This window comes from Cyprinodon tularosa, unplaced genomic scaffold, assembly GCF_016077235.1.
Source record: "Cyprinodon tularosa strain WSP-4 unplaced genomic scaffold, ASM1607723v1 ctg122, whole genome shotgun sequence".
NCBI lineage: Eukaryota > Metazoa > Chordata > Actinopteri > Cyprinodontiformes > Cyprinodontidae > Cyprinodon > Cyprinodon tularosa.
In genome coordinates, this window is record NW_024038026.1 from 1,556,807 (window position 1) to 1,580,169 (window position 23,363).

The 23,363-nt window shown below is 36.7% G+C and overlaps 1 protein-coding gene across 1 annotated transcript in view; it reads right to left on the reverse strand.

Annotated features, from left to right (window-relative positions):
* Nucleotides 1-2,254: 2,254 nt before the first annotated feature.
* The window catches only part of ccdc69 (coiled-coil domain containing 69), a 28,209-nt gene continuing 7,100 nt past the window's right edge, over nt 2,255-23,363 (reverse strand). The window contains exons 2-9 of the mRNA XM_038276139.1: nt 16,717-16,780; nt 10,953-11,131; nt 9,462-9,549; nt 8,145-8,218; nt 6,850-6,951; nt 6,643-6,762; nt 6,455-6,552; nt 2,255-4,184 (exon numbers count right to left, since the gene is read on the reverse strand). Coding sequence (XP_038132067.1) covers nt 4,016-4,184; nt 6,455-6,552; nt 6,643-6,762; nt 6,850-6,951; nt 8,145-8,218; nt 9,462-9,549; nt 10,953-11,131; nt 16,717-16,780 — 894 coding nt within the window. The 3' untranslated portion in view covers nt 2,255-4,015. The remainder of the gene's footprint in view (nt 4,185-6,454; nt 6,553-6,642; nt 6,763-6,849; nt 6,952-8,144; nt 8,219-9,461; nt 9,550-10,952; nt 11,132-16,716; nt 16,781-23,363) is intronic.

Sequence of the window (23,363 nt, forward strand, 5' to 3'; positions counted from 1 at the left end):
ATATTTCTAATATAATATAGTATGTTTCCCTGCCAGTCTTAAAGGTTGCTCGTTCCACTCGTTTCTTCAGGCCATTGTAGACCTGCAGCTCAGATGTTACCTGCTCCACTTTGGCCTTCAGGTCAAGAACAAACACAAACATGAATGGTGAAGATGAGGAAAAGCAAACTTGGTCCTGCTGCCAGGTGAGGAAATTTATCACAGCAACGAATAACAATTTTAGATCCTTGACCCTACTCTTATTTAAGGTTTTCAACCAAGGTATGAATTGAGTTTAGGTTATTTTTTGGGTCAAGCATGTGTTGGTAATCGCTAGGCTTAGGCTGTGTAAAGGAGTAGGAAATCAATATAAAGTCGATGGAAAGTTCCCACAGGTACAGTGTGACACAGCATGTATGTGTGTGGTAGGTGTTGGCTACTGCGAACTCACCAAAAGCATCGGTAGTTAGTTTAATCAACATTAGTATTACTGTTTTAATTGATCAGCAAACCGACCTGAACTATTAAGAGGAAGATCAAAGAGCAAACAAGGCAGAAGGAATGAAAGACTCAATGAAAGCAACTGGTGCATCAATAATTCCTCAGCAGAACCACAGGCTGATCACCTCCATGCCATCCTCTATGATCCAGAGCCCAGCCCAGGTACTAAAGACAAACACTGTACCGTATATGGGAATTTCTCCATTGTTAGATTAATAAAGTTCAGTTATTATTATTATTATGGGAAAAATGTATCAACCATGTATTTCTGTTTTATAAATGTTTATATTTGGTCTGACATCATTTTCCAATATTCTAGGAAAAATAACAGTGTTGTCATTAGCTGCAAACCAGAAACATCATCTTTTAAAAAGTAATTATTCTCAGTGTAATAGGCTTTTCCATCATCCCTAATTAAATTAAGATGCACCTGTGATTTCCTGTGTGTGGCGTTTCATTTCACAGGCCATGCACTCTAGGGGGTAATTCTTCCTGCGTGGGTTGGGTTATGTGCCACCTCTTTAAAGTCCCTGACAAACTGAGCCTTGGACTCCTCAGTGACTACAGGTGGATCATAAACCCAGGAAGCAGCTTCAGCTGTACTGACCTACAAATATTGTGATGTCATCAGGGAGAAAGGAGGGAAATAGATACAGTCCTTAAAATCTTACACCTCCTGATGTAAGGAAGCGTCCTCTGGAGATAAAATCCTTCCAGTCTGGAATTATTTCCAACTTTTAATACAAGATATAGTTTTTGAATGACTGGAATCTTCTACTTTATCTGCTTTGCAAACCAATGTTATATCGTGTTACTTTGTCTTAAAAGCAAACAGAACATGAAGAGCAGGGCTTCATGCACTGTTTATCTGCAGAACCTGAAGTAAGGCTGCAGGATTTGTCTCTACTACACAGCTGGTGGAAAAGATACAGCTGAACTTACAGCCTGTAGGTTCAGCTGTTTACCCTGTAAGTTCAGGGTAAAAGTTTGTCAGTTATTCAACAATTATTTGTATTCTGCCGCCATCTAGCGGTCAACATAATGTATTACATAATTTGGAAGTCTGAATTCAAGATGCGCCTTTAACTCCAAGTTTAGTTAAGCTTAAATCAGGATTGTTTCACTGCTTAAACTTGGTCTTATTTACTCCATTTGGAGTCACTTACTGGTCCTTTAAGGCTAGAAAGATCAGATCAAAGTGTCCAAGTATTGCCCTGAACTGCTGTAAAACTTATTGTCTGAAGTTTATGGAATGGACAGTTCTCCCTGCTGCCCTCTGGGAAGAGGCTTTGCAGCATCCGATGAAGGTCCAGCAGATTCTGAAACAGCTTCTTGCCCACCGCCATCAGACCGCTGAATGTTGAGAAAACTCTAAATCAAGTCACAGACTCTGCATTCATGTTCTTTACCTGCACTTTGCAGCAGTAGTTTTATTGCTGGAGTTTTATTACCAAAATCAAATTTAAAAGTAAAGGAAAACTTGAAAAGAAAATTTATTTCTTTTCAAATCTATTCAAAAACCCAAAAATGTTAATTTGACTAATAATTGCTCACTTGAAAAGCTGTACTTAAATGTTTAAATTTGGCAAAAAAACTTGTTTACAATCATTCAGGCAGCTTCTGTGAGCATAAAGCTCCAGGGTTGAAGTCTTAACGCATTTTGACAATTCTGAAGAACAACACAAGAGATCAGCTTCAAGACTACTGAACAGAGATGTTTGTGAGTGACCGTCTCTTAAATAGGCTTTGACATTCAACAGAAATAAGAAAAATATTAAACTTACTTACAGCTTGCATTCTTTATTATTTTCAAAGCCAAAAAAGTACAAAGTGTATCTACATGAACATATAAACAAAAGGCTGCACTAATTGCTGAGAAAAGATAAAATGCACTTTTCTAACAAGCCAAAATATTGAGGCTGTACAGTACACCAAAAAAAAAAAAAAAAAAAAAGATCTACAGTACAAATTCCTGTAAAATCCTGGTCAAAGTGCTTGTGCATACTGAAAAAACACTGAAATTATATTTTTTTTGGCAATACAAATGTTACATACAAAAAAGTTCAAAAATATATTTCAAATTACAAATGCAACATAATGCAGTGACTGTTTTTATGATCTAGTAAATATTTCCTGACTTAATTTCACCAGACAGTAAACATGAATAATGCAACATAAATGAAATAGGAAGGTATCATGCTAACCTGAAGCTAATTTTCTGAATTTAATTAGATGTAATGAACTCAATAACCTTGACAACAGTAAATAAACTGGATCAATAATAATCCTGTATTTAAAACAAATGAAATCCTCCAGGGTGTATTTATTCAATGCTGCATGTAACCATCCAACCGCACTGCATAGCTAGAAACTTACCATCATCTGGGACGTTTTAATGAAGCCAGAAAAAAAAGATAATTTAGATACATATGAAGTAAATAGTGATGCAACTAATTCAATCATTCCCCTATATAAAAAAAAAACTGTTGTATGACAAAATACTTTAAATATCTATTTTTGCAATGAATAAGAAAATGTCTCAGAGGCACACGGTGGATTTGTGGGGAATGGAGGATTTAGCTGGAAAAGCAAATGATGAATTGAATATGTAAAACTACAACTAAATCTAGGTACATTGGTTCAGTTTAGAGTAACAAACCTTCCAGCATGGTATAAAGGCACAGATAGAACAGTCTAAAGATCCAAAATAGCAGATCTGCAGTGGGACGGTCGAAGCTGAATGCTTGGATTTTATAATGCACAATAAATCACCTTTCCAGAGATAAAGTAATATTCTGACATCATAATGTTTATCTTCTGCAACCAAAATCCTAAAATATTTTCACAAAAACATAAGATGGATTTATGTGACAACCGACACTTTAACTCTTTAACTGGGAAACTACAGCATCGTGTCTGTAGATAAACAAGGCAGTTCATCTGATAGCCCAGAATATGGCGCAATAGATTCAGACAAAGAGTCAACAGATGTTTCATTTTCAGTGTCAAAAGTTTTAAACTCTAAATGAGCATTTAGTCCTCCAGAAAAAATAATAATTGTGAGCAGTATCAAAGATAACCCAACGAGGAAGGCCTCACATCTTTGCTTCAGTCATTGGCTCACGTTCATTATTGGCAGAACAAAAACAATGAACTATGGCTTTTAAAAGCTCAAACCCCTGATTTGAGGAAATGGTTTCAGTTTTCATTATGGTTGGATATTCATCCATGTTTATAAAGTATTTGTAGAAACAACCAAAGCAGTTTGTGCCGCTGGCATTTCTCTAAGGTGTGCTGCTCTTTTCTTCTGTCTCCCAGTTTCAGAAACGACTTCAGTTAAAGATGAAACAACTGTACAAAATACTTAAACAACCTAAAAAAAAAATGCCTGTGTGACAGCACCCCGCATTGATTTCAATGTCCTGCACTGATGCGTAACAGTGCAACTCCAGATTATAAACTGGATCCCAGATGGTTGAACCTTCCATCCTGAGCAGTAAAACAGCTTCTATGACACAGAGTCACAGTTTTGGGGTCATCTAGGGGCGATCTCCTGCATCATGGCTGGAAGGTGGATTCCTGGACATGAATCTCTGTGTCTTAGTTTAAACATCAGCTGCTCCTTTTCCTGAGAAAGATTCTGGTTTACTGCTATCTGCCTCTCCAGCGCCACCTTCAGGTCCTGTTGCTCCTTAGAAAACTGCCTAGAAAACAGAGAAGGTGAGGAAATTAATAAGGAGTTTTAGAGGTTGTTTAGGTTGCTTTCCAGATGTACAAAAGTGAGTTTCACTAATTTGATTAGACAATAAAAATTTATATCTTTCATATAGATTCTTTACATTCAAAACAATGTGTTTCGACTTGGAACAAATAAAGTTTAGTCTCTTCAAAGATCTTACATATGACCAATGATCTTTAACTCATACATGTTTTATTATGGTCTAAATGTATACGACTGCTAGTTCCTAAATCAGCTTGTTGTCCATAATAGTGTCCGGTTTAAACCAGATCTATTCTTGCCAAGTCAGCCTGTTGACACCTGGAAGCCGTCTGTTTCACTGATAGTGCTTTTGTTTTTCACACTGGAGATGAATCGCTCATGGTTTGACTGTCTGCTGCACATCTGATTGCTGAAGGACTGTTGTTTTCTTTTTAATCCATACTTTTCCTAGTGACGCCTTCAGTAATAAAAATGGTAGAGCAGAGGCAGACCAACACATAGGTCTTTTAATATCAGTATTGACATGAAAAAGGAGGACATTTCCCAACAGATTACACATTTTTCTTTAAAAAAAAATGTGAGCAATAAGAGCAAAAAAAAACATTTTATTTGGAAATTAAGCTTCAATAGAAAATTTTTTTAAATGATTTAATCAATTTTATCTTTACTTGCTTTTATTTTCCTTGTATTTTACTATTAATTCATGTAAATCACTTTGAATTGTCTCAACATGAATTGTGTTGTACAAATAAAATTGCCTTGCACTAAATTTAATATAAACTCAAATCTTTCAAAGATGATTTATTAAAACATAACTAGGAGTCTGTTTTGCCAGAAGATAATGTTGATATAGAATATAATCATTTTCCTAATATCTTTTAAAGTCTTATACAATAAAAAATTTCCATTATTAATATTCTCTCATAAAAACAAATACTCCAAAATCGGCCCCCTATCGGTATCGGCCTTAAAACTGAATATTGGACATCGGCCACCCCACCGATATTTAACCTGATATTTGATCAGCTTCTGAGTTTCTAAAGTCTAAAAAATATATCAACATATTTTTATATGTTGATATATTGACGCAGTATCGATCTATTTTACTAACAAAATCTCACAAGAATTTGCAAAATATCACGAGAGTTTGTAACAGAACGATGAAATTTCACGAGATTTTGAAAGTAAAATAGATCAATACCGCGTTTTTAAAAATCAATTTGATATCAGCATATGAAAATATAAGTGTCAGAAATGGATAACAAAACTTATAACAAAACTAATTATTTTTGTCCAGCTTTAACATCAGTATCGATATCGATTATCGGCTACATGAGTTTTAAAATATCGGCATATCGGATATTGGCCAAAATCCCAAAATTGTGCATCCCTACTCCAAATAGCTCCATGGATGACAAAGGGTTTACAAAATGCCTGCAAGAAAAAGAGTAAACCATACAGAAATTTTAAAATGCATAGGTCTTTGGGGGAGAGAATAAATATAATGGAAGAATAAATTAAATGTTATTCTATGAATAGCTAAACAGAATTATTACAGTAAATTATTAGATAGAAATAAGAAAAATATTAAATGGATTTTGAATGTATTGATTCATTTTATAAAGAAAAACTGCGCAAAATGAAATTTTCGCAATTTTTGTAAACAACGATAACATTTTTGAGGACATTAATGACGTTCATTATTTTAGTAAATATTTTGTGAGTGTGAGACCCAAACTGGCAAAAAAAAAAATAAAAATCCTGGATCCTACAACCACTGGAGCTCTGAATGAAACAAGAATCAGCAGAAATTGTTACTCGATGTTTCTCACTGCTGTGAGAGAAAGGGAAATGATGTTTCTATTTATGTTCGGTTGAATTTAGTTAGTTTGGAAATTGGTGTTCGGTTTGGTTGATGTTATCTAGTCTTTTTGTGAGTATTTGATCATTTATTGATGTTTGTCAAATTGTCTGTATAAAATTGTCTGAAATAAATTCCTATTAATTCATTCACAACATCCTAAATTTCGGAGAAAAAACCTGTACAGTGAGTTAAAAAAGTGTTTTTGTTGTCTAAATCATTACATCAAGCAAGATTAATTTACCTTGTAATTTTATATTTTGTTAAATTATTAACCGACCAGAAAAAAAAAGCTTTTACCCCTTAAAAAAATAAAAAAATAAAAACAAATAGCAACATTAGTTTAGCTGGAAGGCTTTATGACCAGCAGGTGGTGCCATATTCACACTTACTGAATAAGAGTCTGGCAGTTGTCTATCCGAACATTTAAATCCTCATTCTGCTGCAGGACGTGAATTATCTGGTCCTCCAGAGACAGATTCTTCTCCACCTAAACACAGAAAATCCAGATGGCTTCAGTGAGACCGTTTATAAAAAAAGAAAAAAGCTCAAAGAATTTCAGAAAACCTGTTGAACCTACCAGATCATCCATCTGCTGCAGCTTCCTGTTTTGCTCCAGCACACGCTCAGCCTTCATCTCAATAACAAACAGCAGAGACTCCTGTTCTGACTCCCAGAATGCACCTGGGCTGCCATGCTCCTGAACAGCAATTTAATCATTTTGATCAGAACAGTTATAAAAAAAATGAAGGCTTTCCTTCAATTACTCTGCCTTTGTGAAAACTACCTGAATATTTCTCTGCAAGTCCTTCTTAAAGGTTGATCGTTCCACTCGTTTCTTCAGGTCATTGTAGACCTGCAGCTCAGCTGTTAACTGCTCCACTTTGGCCTTCAGGTCAAGAACAAACACAAACATGAATGGTGAAGATGAGGAAATGCCAACCTGGTCCTGCTGCCAGGTGAGGAGATTTATCACAGCAATGGCCAAAAATATTATATGATCAACACTATACTTTCTTAACATAATAAAAATAATATACATGTGTGCGACTGACATGTGTGTCAGGTGTAATCCAGCAGGCTCAAAAAGGAGTTAGTAGTAAATCAAAATAAAATATATTTAAAAAAAAAAAAAATATCAGTTAAATCGAGTCCAGTTATCAGCTGTTGCTCTACCTTCATATTTTGATATCACTACAGACATGCAGCTAAAATTCAGATGTCTGTCCCTGAAGCTCCGTGTGAAACAGTTGTAAAAGCTGTATTAACAAGACAAAACATTTAATCACATGAGAAACCATGAAAATATAAAAAAAATATTCCTTAGTTAAGGCAATGCTTCTCAAATAGTGTGTGACCCTGGGGAAAAGCCTTTTTTGGCCGTACTAGTATAAATTGTAATTGCGCATCCACTACAGTAGGCGGCAGTTGCGCCCTCATTGTTCTTCTGTCACCATATGCCTTTCTTTTTTTCTTTATTTTAATGTTAATAAGGATAAAATGTTATGCAGAGATGGACAATCACGGTGGGGAGTGGGGGGCGCAAATTGTTTTCTTCTTGCTGGGGGGGGCGTAACAGAAAATAATTGAGAAGCACTGAATTAAGGCAATTGCCATCAGTGCCTCCAATTATAAATGCTGAAAATATACAAAAGATGTTGAAATCTTAAAGTGTGATGCAGAATGACTGCATTCATTGATGCCTGTAGGCCATTGATTTTTTTTTTTATTCATCTTGTCGATTTGTTGAAAGGGACACAACAAAACTGTGTTTGTGATACGGTGGCCATGTTCTGCAACCTTGTGGGGACAATCTCCCAGGAATGTGGAACATTTTGGGGACTTATAGGTACTTGTTCAGACCAACAACTGGAAATGTTCCTTTCTTGATGTGGGTGGGGTTAAGGTTTAGGACTACCTGCTTGTAGCAGTGATGGTGTCAAGCGCTGTATATTACCAGCCTGAGGAATTATTTTAAAAAATATCATATGCCTCAACTCTTTAGGTCACAAAGTCAGTGGTGTGCCTTTAATTAGCTAACAAAAAAAGAAACAAAAAAAACTTTGGTATTAAGATGATTACCTTCAGGATGTCTTCAGCTGCTTGAAACCTTTCTGTCAGCTCAGTTTTCTCCTGTTCGTTTTTGCTCTGAAGCTCTGAAGGAATTTGCAAAAACAGACGTATTGAAGCATCAACACATGATAAAACATGGCATCAAAAAAAAAAATACATAAAAAAATGGAAACTGTACAAAAAGCCATTTCACAAGACACCAATTTGCTATTTATTGACAGAAAACAATCTGCAAACACTTAAACTGACCTAAACTATGAAGTTCTAGTGCTCCAGTTTCCCGGCTTGTAGAGGTTCATATTCTCCACTGTTACAAACTTAACAAAAACACTGTTCTATGGCGTATTTAGCAAATATAAACAGGGTTAGAAAAGATTAACTTATAAAGAGTGAAAACTAATATGTATTAAACTGACCTAATGTACTAAAAATAATTTTTTATGACCATCATTAATGGGCTTCAATCCTGTTGCCCTAAATTTTAAACCCAGAATTCGAACTTTGAAGGAGTTTTCCAGATTAAATTGACTAATCTGAGGATAGAAATTCCAACTTCCACGTACAAATGGAGTCCATCATTACTCCTTTAACAATCCCTACTTGAAATCGTATCAAAGGTATTTTTAAAAAGTGTCAGAACCTTCTGATGGCTACAGCTTGGTTTTTTCTCACTTTAGCTAAGATAAAGGAGACTGTAAGGAGAGACTTCAATTACAAGTTCAAAAGAGGATTAATGAGATTAAATATAATGTAAGTAAATAACAAAGTGAGACGATAGGTAGACAAAAATGACACATGGAAATGCCTTTGTTTCCACACATAAGCTTTCCATGAAAAGAAAAAACTGCTGGTCTGAAAGTAGTTAAATGAGCAAAAACTTAACAATTTCAATGGTTAAAGGTCATTTTTGACACTTAGATAAATAGAACCTGATAAACAATACAACCTGAACAGTGTTTCTGTAAACATTGTGTGATGTGTTAAAGGGGGCTGAACTATGGAACTCCATGGGTCTGTATTTAACTGATGCACTGTTGAAATACATGGAGAGAAACTCTCCATGTATTTCTCCACTGCACTGTATTTTTGTTTGTTTTTCTACCGCTACATGACAAGCAGTGAAACAGAAGAACATCAAACTGAAACTTGGGAGGAAGATTATTGAAATAAAAACAAGGAAGTGTTGTCATCCATCCTGAGAGCAGCTTTACAAAAGAAATCCCCGAAAATGTGAAGACAGCAGTCATCAAAACATAGAAAGGAAGGTAAATAAAGCCAAAACAAACGAATATATGGAAGACAAACTGTGAAGCGGTGAGTGTTTACCTTCTACGTGTCTCTCATGTTCTTCTATGGCTGATTTACTTTTGCGTTCATGCAGAACGTTTAGATCAGCTGTTGTCTCAGTCTTTACCTGCAGGTCATACAACAGAAGTGAGTTTCCAGAAAGAATGAAGGATTGGAGGAAAAAACAGAAAGAGTGATCTGAGTTAATCGCTCTCCACGCTTTCTGAAGGGCTTTTTAAGAGTTTAGGTATTTTCTTATGGATTTAAAAAGACAAGGAATTTAAACTGATATTCGGGAAGTTGAGAGACTGGAATAAAGTAGCAAATTAATTGATCTAATTAACCGATTACAAACAATTCTGGTTAACTGGGAGCAAAATCAGAAGGAATGACTGTTGGATCAGGGGATCTTTTAAAACCAGGGGTCACAGTCAGGACACAGCCGACTCAAAGCTGAGGCTGCAGACATAAATCACATGCAGAATAAACAAACTCCTGGCTGCAAACATAGGATTTCTGAAGCTTCCTATCCTCAACTAAAGCCAAGAGCACCAGGCTTGCTGTCTTGCATGCAAATAGCCGCAGAATTGAAGAAAACGGAAAACAGCAACAAACAGGAGCTGCTAACGTTAGAATGGATGATAAAGATATTTCACATTCAGTAAAATATTTTCTATTCTGGCAAAATGAACTAAAATGCAGTCCTGACATGAATCTTTAAAATATCCATTAAAAATATCCACATCACTTTAAGGTTAACCTTGACTGGACCTTTAAAAGTTTTACTAAACAGATGTGAAAAACAAACTGACTTTTTCTTTTTCACAATTATAAATTTGAAATGAATAAACAATTTAATTAATGACTAAATACAAAGTGCACTTTTCATGCTATTGCATTGTAATTATGGAGGAAAAACGCTCTCTATTTCAAGTTCATGCAGAAATATTTCCAAATATGCACATTTTTCCCCACATGTTGTGATGTTACAGCCTTTATTGTAAATTTCACCAATTTCCTTAATGATTATATGAAAAAATTGGTTGCTAAAATGTATTAGAAATAGGAAAATATATTTATGTGGATGTCAACAGCCTTCACTTAAATCATTAGATTTTCATCTGTTCACTCCTTCAAAGTCGTAGCGAAGCGCCTGTTCCAATGGTTGCAGTTCCAAATTCTGCATTGTGGTGCCCGACTTTACAAAAGTGAATAAAGTGAATGTGATTGGTCGTTTATCAGACCAATCACATTTAGATTCTTGTTGTCTGTAACCAGCCCTGAGCTCTCAGCTCCACAATCCTGTTTTAAATCACAGTTAATCTAAGCTGAACAGAAAGGACATTTTTTTCTTTTCAAGGGTCTCATGTTAGTTTATAAGATTATTTAACCTCAATAAATAAAACCATCATTTTAAAATGTTAGTATTTACTCTGGTTCTATTTTTCTGATACCAAAACATGTTTTAAAATCCAAAACATCATAGTGTAACAGCAATGGAAAGGATTTAAGGGCCAAATGCTGTCTCACCTTATCGAGAATGCTCTGAACAAGGGCACACACTTCTTCGTCAGTATGACGTTTCAGTAGCTCTACCCTCTCTGAGCTCCCATTGGCTGAGAGCACTTCCTTTAAGATTTTCAGCTGCCACTCAAAGCGCTCCAGCTGCTTTTCCAGACCAACGTCCAGCTCACTGGAAGAACGTTTACCTGCAAGAAAAAAAAGATTAAGAAAATAAGAACAAAACTAAGCTCTTACAGCTTGAGATGGCAACAAACAGGACATTTTTCTACTATAAAAAAAATAAACAAAAAACTCTTCCTCACCCACTGCGCTCCATGTAAGCTTTCCTTGCTAGCATCTTACACCCTGCAGTTATGTACTGTATTGTATCAGTGGCCTCTTTGCACAGTCTGCACCTGGGGTGTTGTATTTTATATAGTGCAATCATTAGGGCTGCAACAACGAATCGATAAAATCGATAAAAATCGACTTTTAAAAGCGTTGGCAACGAATTTCATCATCGATTAGTTGTGTCGCGCGATTAATGCGTCATCCGCCGCCGCCGCCGCCGCCGTCCTCCGGGGGAAGAAAAAAAATATGGCGGAGCGAGTCAGCGCCGCAGTTGCAGTGTTGCCAAGTCAGCGACTTTTCAGACCCCTCCAGCGACTATTTTTCAAAAAAGCGACTAGCGACAAATCTGGCGACTTTTTACGGTGTCACTGGCGGCTTTTGCCTGCCGCGGGGCGCCTCCCCCATCCCAACCCCTTTCTCCCTCTCCCACGGGAATCCCTCTCAGCGTGCAGTCAGAGCCGCAGGATATTAGTGAGGAGTTTACCCTCAGCGTCCAGACTGCAAATGAAGCGCGCATGCGCCGGGATTGACAGCGCAAATTGATCACAATAATTAAAATAGCCTGCGCTTTGTAAAGTGAAAAAAGTCGTAACATGCAACTTTTGTAAAAACAAATGAACATGGCACGGAACCACCACTGTTATGACGCAGCACCTGAAAAGAAAACACGTTGGAGCCTTCAATGGCAGTGAAGAGAGCTGATCAGCAGGATGAGTAACCATGTTTGTTTGGTTTTAAAGTGGGGAAACGTAACGTTAGTTTCTCAGGTAGCTCATCTGATGCTTTCCTTACCGTGTTAGTAGGTTACAGACAGGGATAAGGTTGGCTACTTATTTTACTTTTAATTTCATTTGAATTAGCTTAAGCAGCGTTTATATTTTCTTTATAAATAAATTAATTTGCAAATTATGAGGGCAAGGCTTTTAAAGTTTAAATCTTCTGGCAAAGATAAAGAAAATAAGATCCTGCAATTTATGGAAGTAGAGCAGAATATAATCCAGCAAGATCAGTAATATGTCAATTAATTATATGCCACATTCCCATGTAAATATCTGTCTTTGGAGGATGTGTTTTTTACCACCCCTAGTTCTCTCATTTTTATTCCAAATACAATTTATAATTTGAATCACAGGGCTATTTTTATCTCTATGGTTCAGTATTTTCTCAAGCAGCAACTTTAACTGCTATACTTTCCTGTCTTAAAAGGCAGAACTCTTCTAGTCTAAAAAAAACTAAACTGTTGAAATGGGGGGGGGCCTATTGTTTGAACCCCTTAGGGGCTTTAAAAAACAAAAATGCCTGTCTCTTTTTGCGCTTTATGAAACAAAGTACCCTATATTTTGTGGATGTTCAGCTACATTTCTCATGTAAGTTTGCGTAGTTTTGACACAAACATTTATTTTTCATATTGCACCAGTACAGTTAATGAGCAACCTGTACTTGTGTGCTTGTTTGTTCTGTCTAAAATGTTTATTTTGGAATAAAGAGGTTAATATAAAAAATATTTTTTGTCCGATTCATCGATTAATCGAAAAAATAATCGGCCGATTCATCGATTTTTAAAATAATCGTTAGTTGGAGCCCTAGCAATCATACTAACATGATATAATATATATATGTGTGTGTGGTGTGAAAAAGGTGCTTGCATGCATGAATCTGAATGCTAGCTGTGTGTCTCTCTTGTGTGGCTGTTCCCCCACTTTAAGCCTATTATTACCACCACCTAAAAGGCTGGAGTGAAACATGTAGCTACTTGCTGTTGTTGCGAATATATTGCAAATACAGTTAATTGTATTGTAATCGGACCATAGTTCAAGTGTAAGGAAACATGTTTGAATGTTTGGAAGATGATATCGGTCTAATTTTATTATTAATGGATATCGGATTTTATTTTATGCTGATGGAAACTCTGCTTCTGTTAAATGTTTCTGTAACTCATTGGTTCATTTTACATGGGTTAGTTGTTTTAAATACCTTTTGTTGTTGATTTTTTTGTTTTAGTAATACTTAGATCAAGCCTTTTTTCTTCAGTATAAAATGAATAACAAAATTTATGATTTACGCTAATATCGGATTGGATCAATATCGGAAATGAAAAAGTTGCATGAGGACGTCACTAATTCCCAAATCCGTAAATCACACATAATTTGTTTTTTTAAGTACAGTCAATAGAATTAAAATAATATTCTCTTCGGGGTTAAGTTTTTTTTCAATCCATATCTTTCATATTGTTAGGGAGTGATGTTAAATTTACCAGAAATTATATATGGATAAAATAGCTGGCTTTATTTGGGTCATAAAACTTCTGAAGTCTGAGATCCTTTGCCGGCAGTGTTTGATCCAACTTCTTTCGATTATGAAGCAAAACCAAACACATCCTGCTGTAAAGAAAAATTTTTCTCGAAAATTGAAAAGAATGTAAAAGTCGTTTAATCTGTCAACAGGTGAATGGGGAAAGAAGTGAAACCCTCCCCACTCGATACATAGAAGAGAAGGCAAAACTGCCCCCTACAGGCAGAGAGAGGAAATGATTGTGATGACATCCAAACATAAAAACAACTTATAGACTTTCTTCTTCAAGCAAAAATCTGAGCTTCAGTACTTTTGAAGCTACACCAACAGCTTACAGTTTTACTGTAAAATGTCAAGCAGTTCAGCCCCACACCATTCAGGAAGGGAGCCTGACTGTAATTGATTACCTCCTGAACATGAGGGGACATGACTAAAACACACACACACCATTCATTTCCAATGACGTCGCCTGTTTTGGTGAACTGTGATGAGCTCAACAACAACTGTCACAAGTTCAACCAAAGCTGTAATTATGACTGTACAACTCAACATGAATGCTGGCAGTTCATTCAAAATATGCAACACCTTCAAAGACATAACTCCAAAATCAAAGATTAGTGTTTAAAAATCAGGGAAATTCTACTTCTGGGCTTTTCAATCAAATAATAGTATTTTTCTGATAATCCCAGAACAAAGTGAGAGTGGAAACAGGTTGGAGCCTGTCTACAGGTGAGCTAACGGCGTCACAAGACTTCAATCAGAATGAAATCCAGAGAAAGAGTTGCTTCTGGATGTTAAACTGCACTGATTAAAACACATCCTGAATAGTTTCTATAAAAACTGGAATATTCCTTCACCCCCCACCAAGGCTGCCTGCTAACACCTCTATGTGTGAGCAGGCAGCAGCTGATTCTTATCAAGATGACGGCGTGTCCCGGATGAAATGAGTGGTTTCTGTGCTGCCGTTTAAACTGCTCATAAACGGCAGGAAGTTAGGAAACGAGAGCTTTAACTGACTGAGTCACATTTTACAGCAGATGGTTCAGGCTCCAACAGCCCAATAAAAAGATCTGTTGTTGGTAACCATCTTCATTTCATCTAATTGGTGAGGGAAGGCATGGGTCAGGCTTACAACCCATGCCTTCCAGAGGATTTCTTCATGATTTAACTTGTATTATAAACCATGAAAGTATAAACTCATCACTGACCTAATATGTTAAAACAAAACAAATACATAAATAACAGTACTCATTTAACCCTTAATCAATCTAATCAATTTGGTATTTAAACTTATCTTAAAGTGAAACAAAAACATCAAAAGTTTTTTTTTTCCTCGTTACAGAAACCTAAGAAACGGGAAGTGAAGAAGGTGAGCAATGTGAAAACAGTCAGAGGAGGAAACCACAGCCTGAAATGCTCAAATTCAAAGTCATAGAGGAAGGAAGGTTCATGCTCTGTCAGCTCTAGGCTATATTACAGTAAAAGAAATTATTTCAGTTCATTCAGAGCAACAGAAATGGACACCTTGCAGCATGAAGTCAACCATGACCTTTCTGTACAGCAGAATTGAGGCTTCTTGTACAACAGCAGAAGCTTGCTCATAACCCAAAACTAAAAGGAGAAGCAGATTTAAAACAGGATGGCTGATAAAAGAAACTAAATTCTGTGATGGACTGGTCGAATTAAAGACCTCAACCTGACTGAAATGTGTTTTTTGTTATGACCTTAAAAAAGCTCATCAAAAATACAGAAAGGTACAGTGAGGAAATAAGTATTTGAGCACCTGTCTATCAGCTAGAATTCTGACCCTAAAAGACCTGTTAGTCCGCCTTCAAAATGTCTTCCTATGCTCCATTTATCCTAAATTAGATGCACCTGCTTGAGGTCATTAGCTGCTCAAAGATAACTGTCCACTCCATACAATCAGTAAGAATCCAACTACTAACATAGGCCAGACCAAAGATTTGTCAATTGACACTAGAGACAAAATTGTACACCTCCACAAGGCTGGAAAGGGCCAAGGGGAAATTGCCAAGCAGCTTGGTGAAAAGGTCCACTGTTGGAGCAATCGTTAGAAAATGGAAGAAGCTAAACATGAGTGTCATTGTCCCTATTACTGGGGCTCCGTGCAAGTTCTCACCTCGGGGGTCTCTGATACTAAGAAAGGTGAGAAATCAGCCCACAGCTAGACAGGAGGAGCAGGTCAATGACCTGAAATGACCTGAAAAGTGAGCCCCAGGGCAGCTGTGGCTACAATGTATCTTGCCACCATCAATGTGCGAGTGTGTGTGTGAATGAATGTAGTGTAAAGTGCTTTGGTCAAGTCTCCTGACTTGAATAAAGGCGCTATATAAGTACATGCCATTTACCATTCCAACATGACAATGAACCAAAGCACAAAGCAAGGATAACCAAGGAGTGGCTCTGGAAGAAGCATGGCCTAGCCAGTCTCCAGACCTAAACCCAATAGAGAATCTTTGGAGCCAAAACTCTGTTTCTCAGCGACAGGTAAGAAATCTGACTGATCTAGAGATGATCTGTGTGGAGGAGTGGGCCAAAATCCCTCCTGCAGTGTGTGCAAACCTGGTGAAAAACTACAGGAAACATCTGTAATTGCAAAAAAAAAGGCTACATTGATTTTCTCAGGTGGAAAAAATACATATTTGTAGCTGTATCAGACAAATAAAAATACAAAAATGAAAAAATAAAAACACACACACACACATTGGGATTTCTGATTTTTTATAGATTATGTCTCTTACAGTGGACATGCACTTACGATGACAATTTCTGACCCCTCCACTTTCAGAAATTGTGAAACAGCAGTGTGTTCAAATACTTATTTTCCCAACTGTATGTGTGGGAGATCCTTCCTTTAAAGTCATGCAGAAGATGACTGCTGTTAATTGTCGGTCAAAGAGCTACTAGAAAATTAAATCAACAGATTTTCTTGCATTGCTTTTCCATTTGGTTTGGTTTAGGGACTGTATTAGTAATCCTTCACCTCTGGTTTGATTTAACATCTACTGAGAAACAGCTGATGGTTATCTTGGCTTTAAAAGTGAAGCAATTAAAAGTTTATGAGCATGCCTTCTTCCAAACCTCATCTATTTGGATATAAAAACTGTCCAACCAGACGGAAACTCACCTTCTTCATATTGACGGCCACTGTCTCTCTTTTTCTTCTCTCCTTTCCTGCCTTTGCTCCTTCTCTGTAGAGAAAATAAGTAGATGTTTAAATTAAATTTATCCGCATTTTGAGACCATTTACTACCCCAAGAGGTGAAAGCTTTTGCTCACAGCTGTAAAGTTGGATCACTTTAGACAGAAAGTGTATATAAATCATATAACCATCTGCAGAGTGGTGTCAGCAAGATGGGAATCTGTTGGCCTTTCACAAGTAAAGCTCTGACATTTTACAGTGCAACTAAAGGTTTCCAGTGTTCCAAATAAAACAAAAATCCTGGATTTTACTAGATGAAATATGAGGAGAAGGCTGTGGAAAAATATTTGGTCAAATAAGGGTTAAATGCAATCATCCATTAATCATTAGTAATTAGTAGGGGTGTAAATCACATCCATCATGGCGATTCGATTCAGTATCGATTTCCTGACCCAACGATTCGATTATTTTCGATACTTAAGAATACACCACGATTCGATTCGATTCGATTAATCGATTAATCGGTTAATTTTTTTTTTATTATTATTATTATTTTTTTTTTTTTACACCTTACAGGCTAAACAAAGTTTCAAGTTTGAAATAAATCAATGAAAGCTGTAATATCGTTATGCATTTTCTTTAGAAACAACAGCAAATAACAGAAGTAGAAAAGCTGCATCAAAAAATACTGTAAAAATACTGCACAATATCAGTGTAATGAGTTCAATGCAATACCTCGGCTCCAAAGAAACTGTCCAACATATTTTTTTAGAATTTAATAAATATACTCAGGAAAGAGAGATGTTGTGTAGAGAGTTAGACAGGAATAAAAGTAAACTAGATATAAGGGAATTGTTTCAAAGGTCATCTGGGGATGTAGTTTTTGGTAGTATTTTTAATTTTCTAAGAAGAACGGGTATTTTAGGGAGAATATAATAGTTTGTCTGGTCCATACTCCATTCTGGAAGGTGGCGGTAATGCACCTATAAGTTGTTTGCCAACCGCCATTAAAAAAAAGAAGAAGAAGAAGGCTCCAGAGTGTTGACGTCACCGACCCCTTGAGAGACGCTCCGCTGCTCCTCTCCCAGATTGTAGCTGACAGCAAACAGTGCACCAGACAGGAGGCCGGCTTGTTTTGTTTTTATGACCGAAATTGCGGAAAACAACTCGTGAAGTTTGACCCGCTAGAAGAGCGAGGTGCGCGAGAACGCTGGGAGCCTTTTTCCAGCTGAATCTCCGCTCTTTTTGCCCTCCGTCGTCGGACTAAACTCGCCCCCCACTTCCTCGCCGCCTCGGCCGTATCTAGACCCACAGCGTGTAGCCCAGACCACGCTGCAATATTGAGCATAATTTAAAAATGTCTGTGTGAAGCTTGCTGCAACAAACTGCTGTAAGAGTATAACCAGGAAGCGCGGTAGGAGGGCAAAATAAGTTTAGCGCCACCGCAGGGAGGGAGGAGAGTTACGCCCAGGAGAAAATTGATAAAAATAGACCGGAGGGAAAAAAAAAAAAACATTAATCGATTATCTTGCGGACGTGTCGATGCATCGGATCGTCGGCTTTTGGATCGATGCATCGATACAAAACGATTATTATTTACACCCCTAGTAATTAGCATGTCTGGCTTTGCACTGCAGGGGCTCCTAATGCAACACTCCTTAGAACAGAATCCAAAAGGCACCATAGAAGGGTCATGTATTGTATCTTTGCTTTTCCACCTCATGAGACCAGCCTGGAAATGCCGTTCCAAATTACTTTTTATTTTTTAACAACTTGTCATTACAAAGCAAAAAGGTAGGCAATCCTTCTGCATTTGACAATGAAAGCAAATTAATTCTTCTTTGAATCTTCTGTTCTCATCAGCTATCTTCCTTTTTTCCCTTTTTGGATCCATGGTCCGAGACACAACCGCTGCTTCGTTTGCCTGGCACAGCGCTGCGCTGAAACGTGTGTTACAGCCTATGACCACTGATCTCTACGGCTATGACGCAAATTTTCCTTGAAAGAAATGTTTACATTTATTGTTTAAATTTGACCTCCTGCAAGCCAGATTAAAATAAAAAATACTTGAAAAGAGCTAAAGAGCAGATTTAAGAACTTGATTGGATCTCCAAACTCCACTACTGCTACTAGTTGAGTTGCAAGCATGGAAAACCGCCCACAAATCAAACAGGTGGTTCTCTTAAGCAGGGATGTGAACTTTCTCCCGTTTTTTCCCTAAATCCTCAAATCATGAATGCTTATTATACATTTAAGCCCATGTAGTCCTTTTTTATAGTGGGATAATAGACTTAGAGCCTGTGCTTATATAAGACTTTTACATTTTTGCGGAGATTTTTTTTTTTTTTGTTTGTTTCATTTCTAAAGGACAGTGGGCCCTAAGGACCAGGCCTTAACATCTCTGATTTAATATAAGTGAGCCAAAGAACCACTTGTAGCTCTGCAGCTGCAGGTTGCCATATCTGACAATATGGGTAACAACATAACCTTTGTTTTAAAATGACTGCTGAAGTAAAACTGTAAAGGTTAAAGATTAAACTGGTCCATGAGACCAGTGATTTATGATTTCTATGTCAGCATATGTCAAAAGAACCTGATTTTTTTATTTTTTTATCTCTTCAGAACAGAGACTACAAAAGGGGTCAGGAGTCAGAGCCATGGAGACGGAGTTTTGACATCCCCTCTGGGACAATTTCAAAGAGCAACGGCGACACACAGAGCTTCAATAGTTGGAGGGAAGTTAGCTGCAACTTTAGCATTGCTAAAAAGATTAGCAGAGCATGTCTGTTATACATTGGTGCATCTATAGTGTTGTGTTTGGTAAAGGCATGTGGTTTAAAGAAATAATGGTTTACATCACCTGCTCAGTGATTAACCCACTAAGTGTGTTTTCCCCCTTAAATTTGAGCAATTTTGATAACTTTAACTGGCTTTTAAAACTAAGATTATGCTATACAACTATATAACTGCATATAGCAAATGTAAATACGTAAGTATCTTTAAGACTACATCCACTTAGACTTAACACTCATTATGTTAGTAGATAAAGACATTCCTCCATCAAGCAAAGAAGGAATATAAATATAATGCATTTTTTGAGTCTTCCATTTTCTTTTCTCCTTCAATTCAGAGAACCAACAGCTATCCTACAGACGACATCTATTTAGCAAAGTTTGGTCCCGATTAATACAGGTACACAGAGGTTAGGTGTAGAATGAAGAGAACAACAATTAGTTGAGCTGCTTCTTCTCTGATAGACAAGACCAAAACCTCCTTACGGCAGATGAAGACCTTAATAGATCTACCGATCCTCCACCATGGATTCTTAAACACATGTTCCTGATGGAGATACTGATCCTTTAGCACATCCAACATGATGGCTTGACGATATCAACACAACAACATCATCTGCAAACCCATAGAAACAAACACACTTTCTCCTTTTAAAGACAAAACAAAAGCCTTGTATGTGAATGGAAAAAGGAGGCAGTCAACCTGCAAAGTGACTGATTTCTACCTTATTTAGATATGAGATGGCCTGTAAATGCAACTCCAGCCCTATTCTGGCATTGTATCTATGGGGATATGGTCGAGTAGTTATGGTCAAACATTGAGCTGAACCCCCACAAGTGTTCAAAAACAATTTAGAACCAATAAAAAGTCCCTTACTGAGAGTTGCCCAGACATTATTTCACCCAAATTAAGCATGAAAAAGTATTTAGGATAGAAATGCTATTTGATCCATTAGCATCCTGTATGATCTGATCGAGAAGCCATCTAAAGAAAAACGGGGATCAATTATTTAACTTGAACTAATTCAACACTGATGTGCAGCTGGAAGACCTGAATAAGGCCAGATTGTTGGGAGTCAAATTTTAACAGGAGGGTCTGATTGTGCTCCACATGAATGAAGCTGTAACTTTCCCTCTTTTATTAGGAATTATGTAACTTTATTTGCTCCAGGACAGCAGAGCACTGTTAGTGTTCTCGTTACTGGCAGGCAGAAGAAACAAGATTCCAATAAGAAAAAACATAAAAAAAAAAAAAAATCATGGGACAAAACATAAATGAGCCAAGATTTTTATCAGAGCTGAACTAATGTTTTGTGCTGTTAAACATTGGAGTCCTCAGACATATGACCTGATTCCAGAGGGAAGACTGTGCGGTTAAAGAATTTTAAAATGTTTTTGAAATTAGAAGATTTTGTATTGCATCACATGTTGTGCCAAATTATACAAACCTTTTCCAGTCCTGTTTTTTTCTTTAATAATTTTACTTTCACAGACCCATTATTCTAAGTATAAAGACCCATTGATAGTAGAAGGAGAATAACATGTCTCCAAATGTCGAGCAAGAGCTGTTATAAAGGTTTCGTTATGAAAATCAACCATTTCCAGATACCTAGAAGTAAATATTTGGCCATTCAGATTGGTGCTCTACGTGGAAATCATTTTATGATTGAGACTCCTTTTCTCATACTGTCTGATTCCTCTGATATTATTCCAATTTTCTTTTAATCTTTTTAAGGTGGCCTTAGTCAACAGTTCTCAATCATTTCTGAAGGTCATTCAGACTTTTCTCTTTAGGAATTTGGACTTTTTCCACTCAATTTCAGTCCAGTCTTGTGTCTGGTCTTATCAGCACAAAATGCAGTGTGTGCTGAAAGAAAGTAGGAATCCGAACAAATGGAGGTAAAGAGTGAGGGTTTCAGGAGAAAAAACAACAACTATGAAAGTACTTGCACAAGCCAAAGAGATTACGGTACATAGTTTGTATGTGTTTTTTCCACTGGAGGTAGGGTTGGGCAATTGGGCTTAAAAATCTCCAATTATTTCCTATGAAATCAGATTAATAAGCTTTTCCTTCTCAAATAGATTTCATAAAAACAATGGCTTTCAAAATCTAACTGTGCTTTTAATTATCCTCTACACTAATTAATCATATTTGTAAAATAATCATCTCACACAACAAACAATGAAAATATAACAATACATGTTAGCAGAAGATGTTATCACAGAGTGAGCTAGTTTAATCACAAACAGTGATGAACTGATGTCACTGAGCTGTGGAAGTTTAAATCTTCATGAACTATAAAAATCCTATAGCAAGCCCTAATTGGAGGATTACCCAGACTTTGATTTAACCGTTAAAAGTTGTAAAAAAAATATAAATTTTGCATTTAAGATAAAAAAAAAAAAAAACATTTTCGTCTGTCGATACATGTTCTTTCCAGAACTTAAGTGGAAAAGAGTAAATTTCACCTGGTTTCTGTCCTTAAAAATCATCTTTAAGGAACCTTCTGCTATCCAATTATAAAATGATTAATCGAAAACATAATCAACAGATTAATCGATTACCTAAACAACCATTAGTTGTAGCTAGTATCAGGACATCCCTACGTTAGAAAAAGCTTCCTAAAGTGATATTCAAACTTTGAACAACAGTCAACTAAATTTGTTATAGACCAATAGTTGGTTGGGACATCAGTATCAGATGATATCAGAATGAGACTTCTATTAAAAAATGGTTTATATCAGCTCGACAGCTATTACAACACATCGGTTCTTGATTTTTACTTATGAACGTAATTTTGTAAATCTATTTCTTAGTTTCTGTCTTCAGTCAAATGCTCCATGAACAGGTTGATCTGGATTATCTCACAAAAAAAGCATAGCAGCATATTTCTTGATCTCTAAAACCCACCCAGCTCTGCTCTCTGTAACACAAACACTGACTGAGGCGTGGATCCAAACACACAGAAATCATCTGGTCAGTCAAACAATCACACCTTAAACCTGCTGCTCCCTTCAAACATTCCATAAACACTTTATTCAAACTGAGCTGGAACAATAAACATCTGCAGGTTGGAAAACGACAGCGTGGAGAAGGGAGGCAAGAAAGAGGAGGAGGAGGGAGAAGGTGGTGGTGAGGAGAAGCATGTGTTCTAGCAGGGGCCCTTCATAAAGGCCATAAATCTCAACAAAGTACAGCTTCGGCTCAGCTGAGTACAGAAGCCAGATGCAGGAGAACCACCAGGCAGCCGTCTGATTGGCTCGTTTAAAAATCATGGGTGGCGCTTAAATAAAACTAAAGAAAAATATGATCTGTAAAAAAGGACTCATGAGGAAATTTCTATTAAATTAAGCTCAATACACTAAAAGTAACCATCAGGAAGGCATTTTCATCCACTTATCATGGATACTTAACTCACCAACATTTCCTACAGCATCATGTGATTACTATTTAACTTAAGAGATATTTAAAAACTTAGTGCAATGTTAATTTACCTTAAATTTTCTAAAATCTGTAAATTTTTCAGAATTATTCATACCACCTTAAACAAAAACTAAGATGTTACATCTTTAACGGCTCTCAGGGATCAAGGTTTGGTAATACTCAGCTTTAACTTCTAGTTAGTGATATGATAGAGTCCAGCTGGTGGTTCATCTTTGCCAACATGAATATTTATTTGACAGGAGTTCTTGGATTGGGCAACGTGGAGAGAAATCACACAATGATCAAGGAAGGAATTAAAAGTATTTTGGATTCCTGCAGATTCCATGATCCATATGAGAGTATGATTGGGAAATGATCCCAACTGGGATGAATAACATTTCTTTATGAGGAAAGTT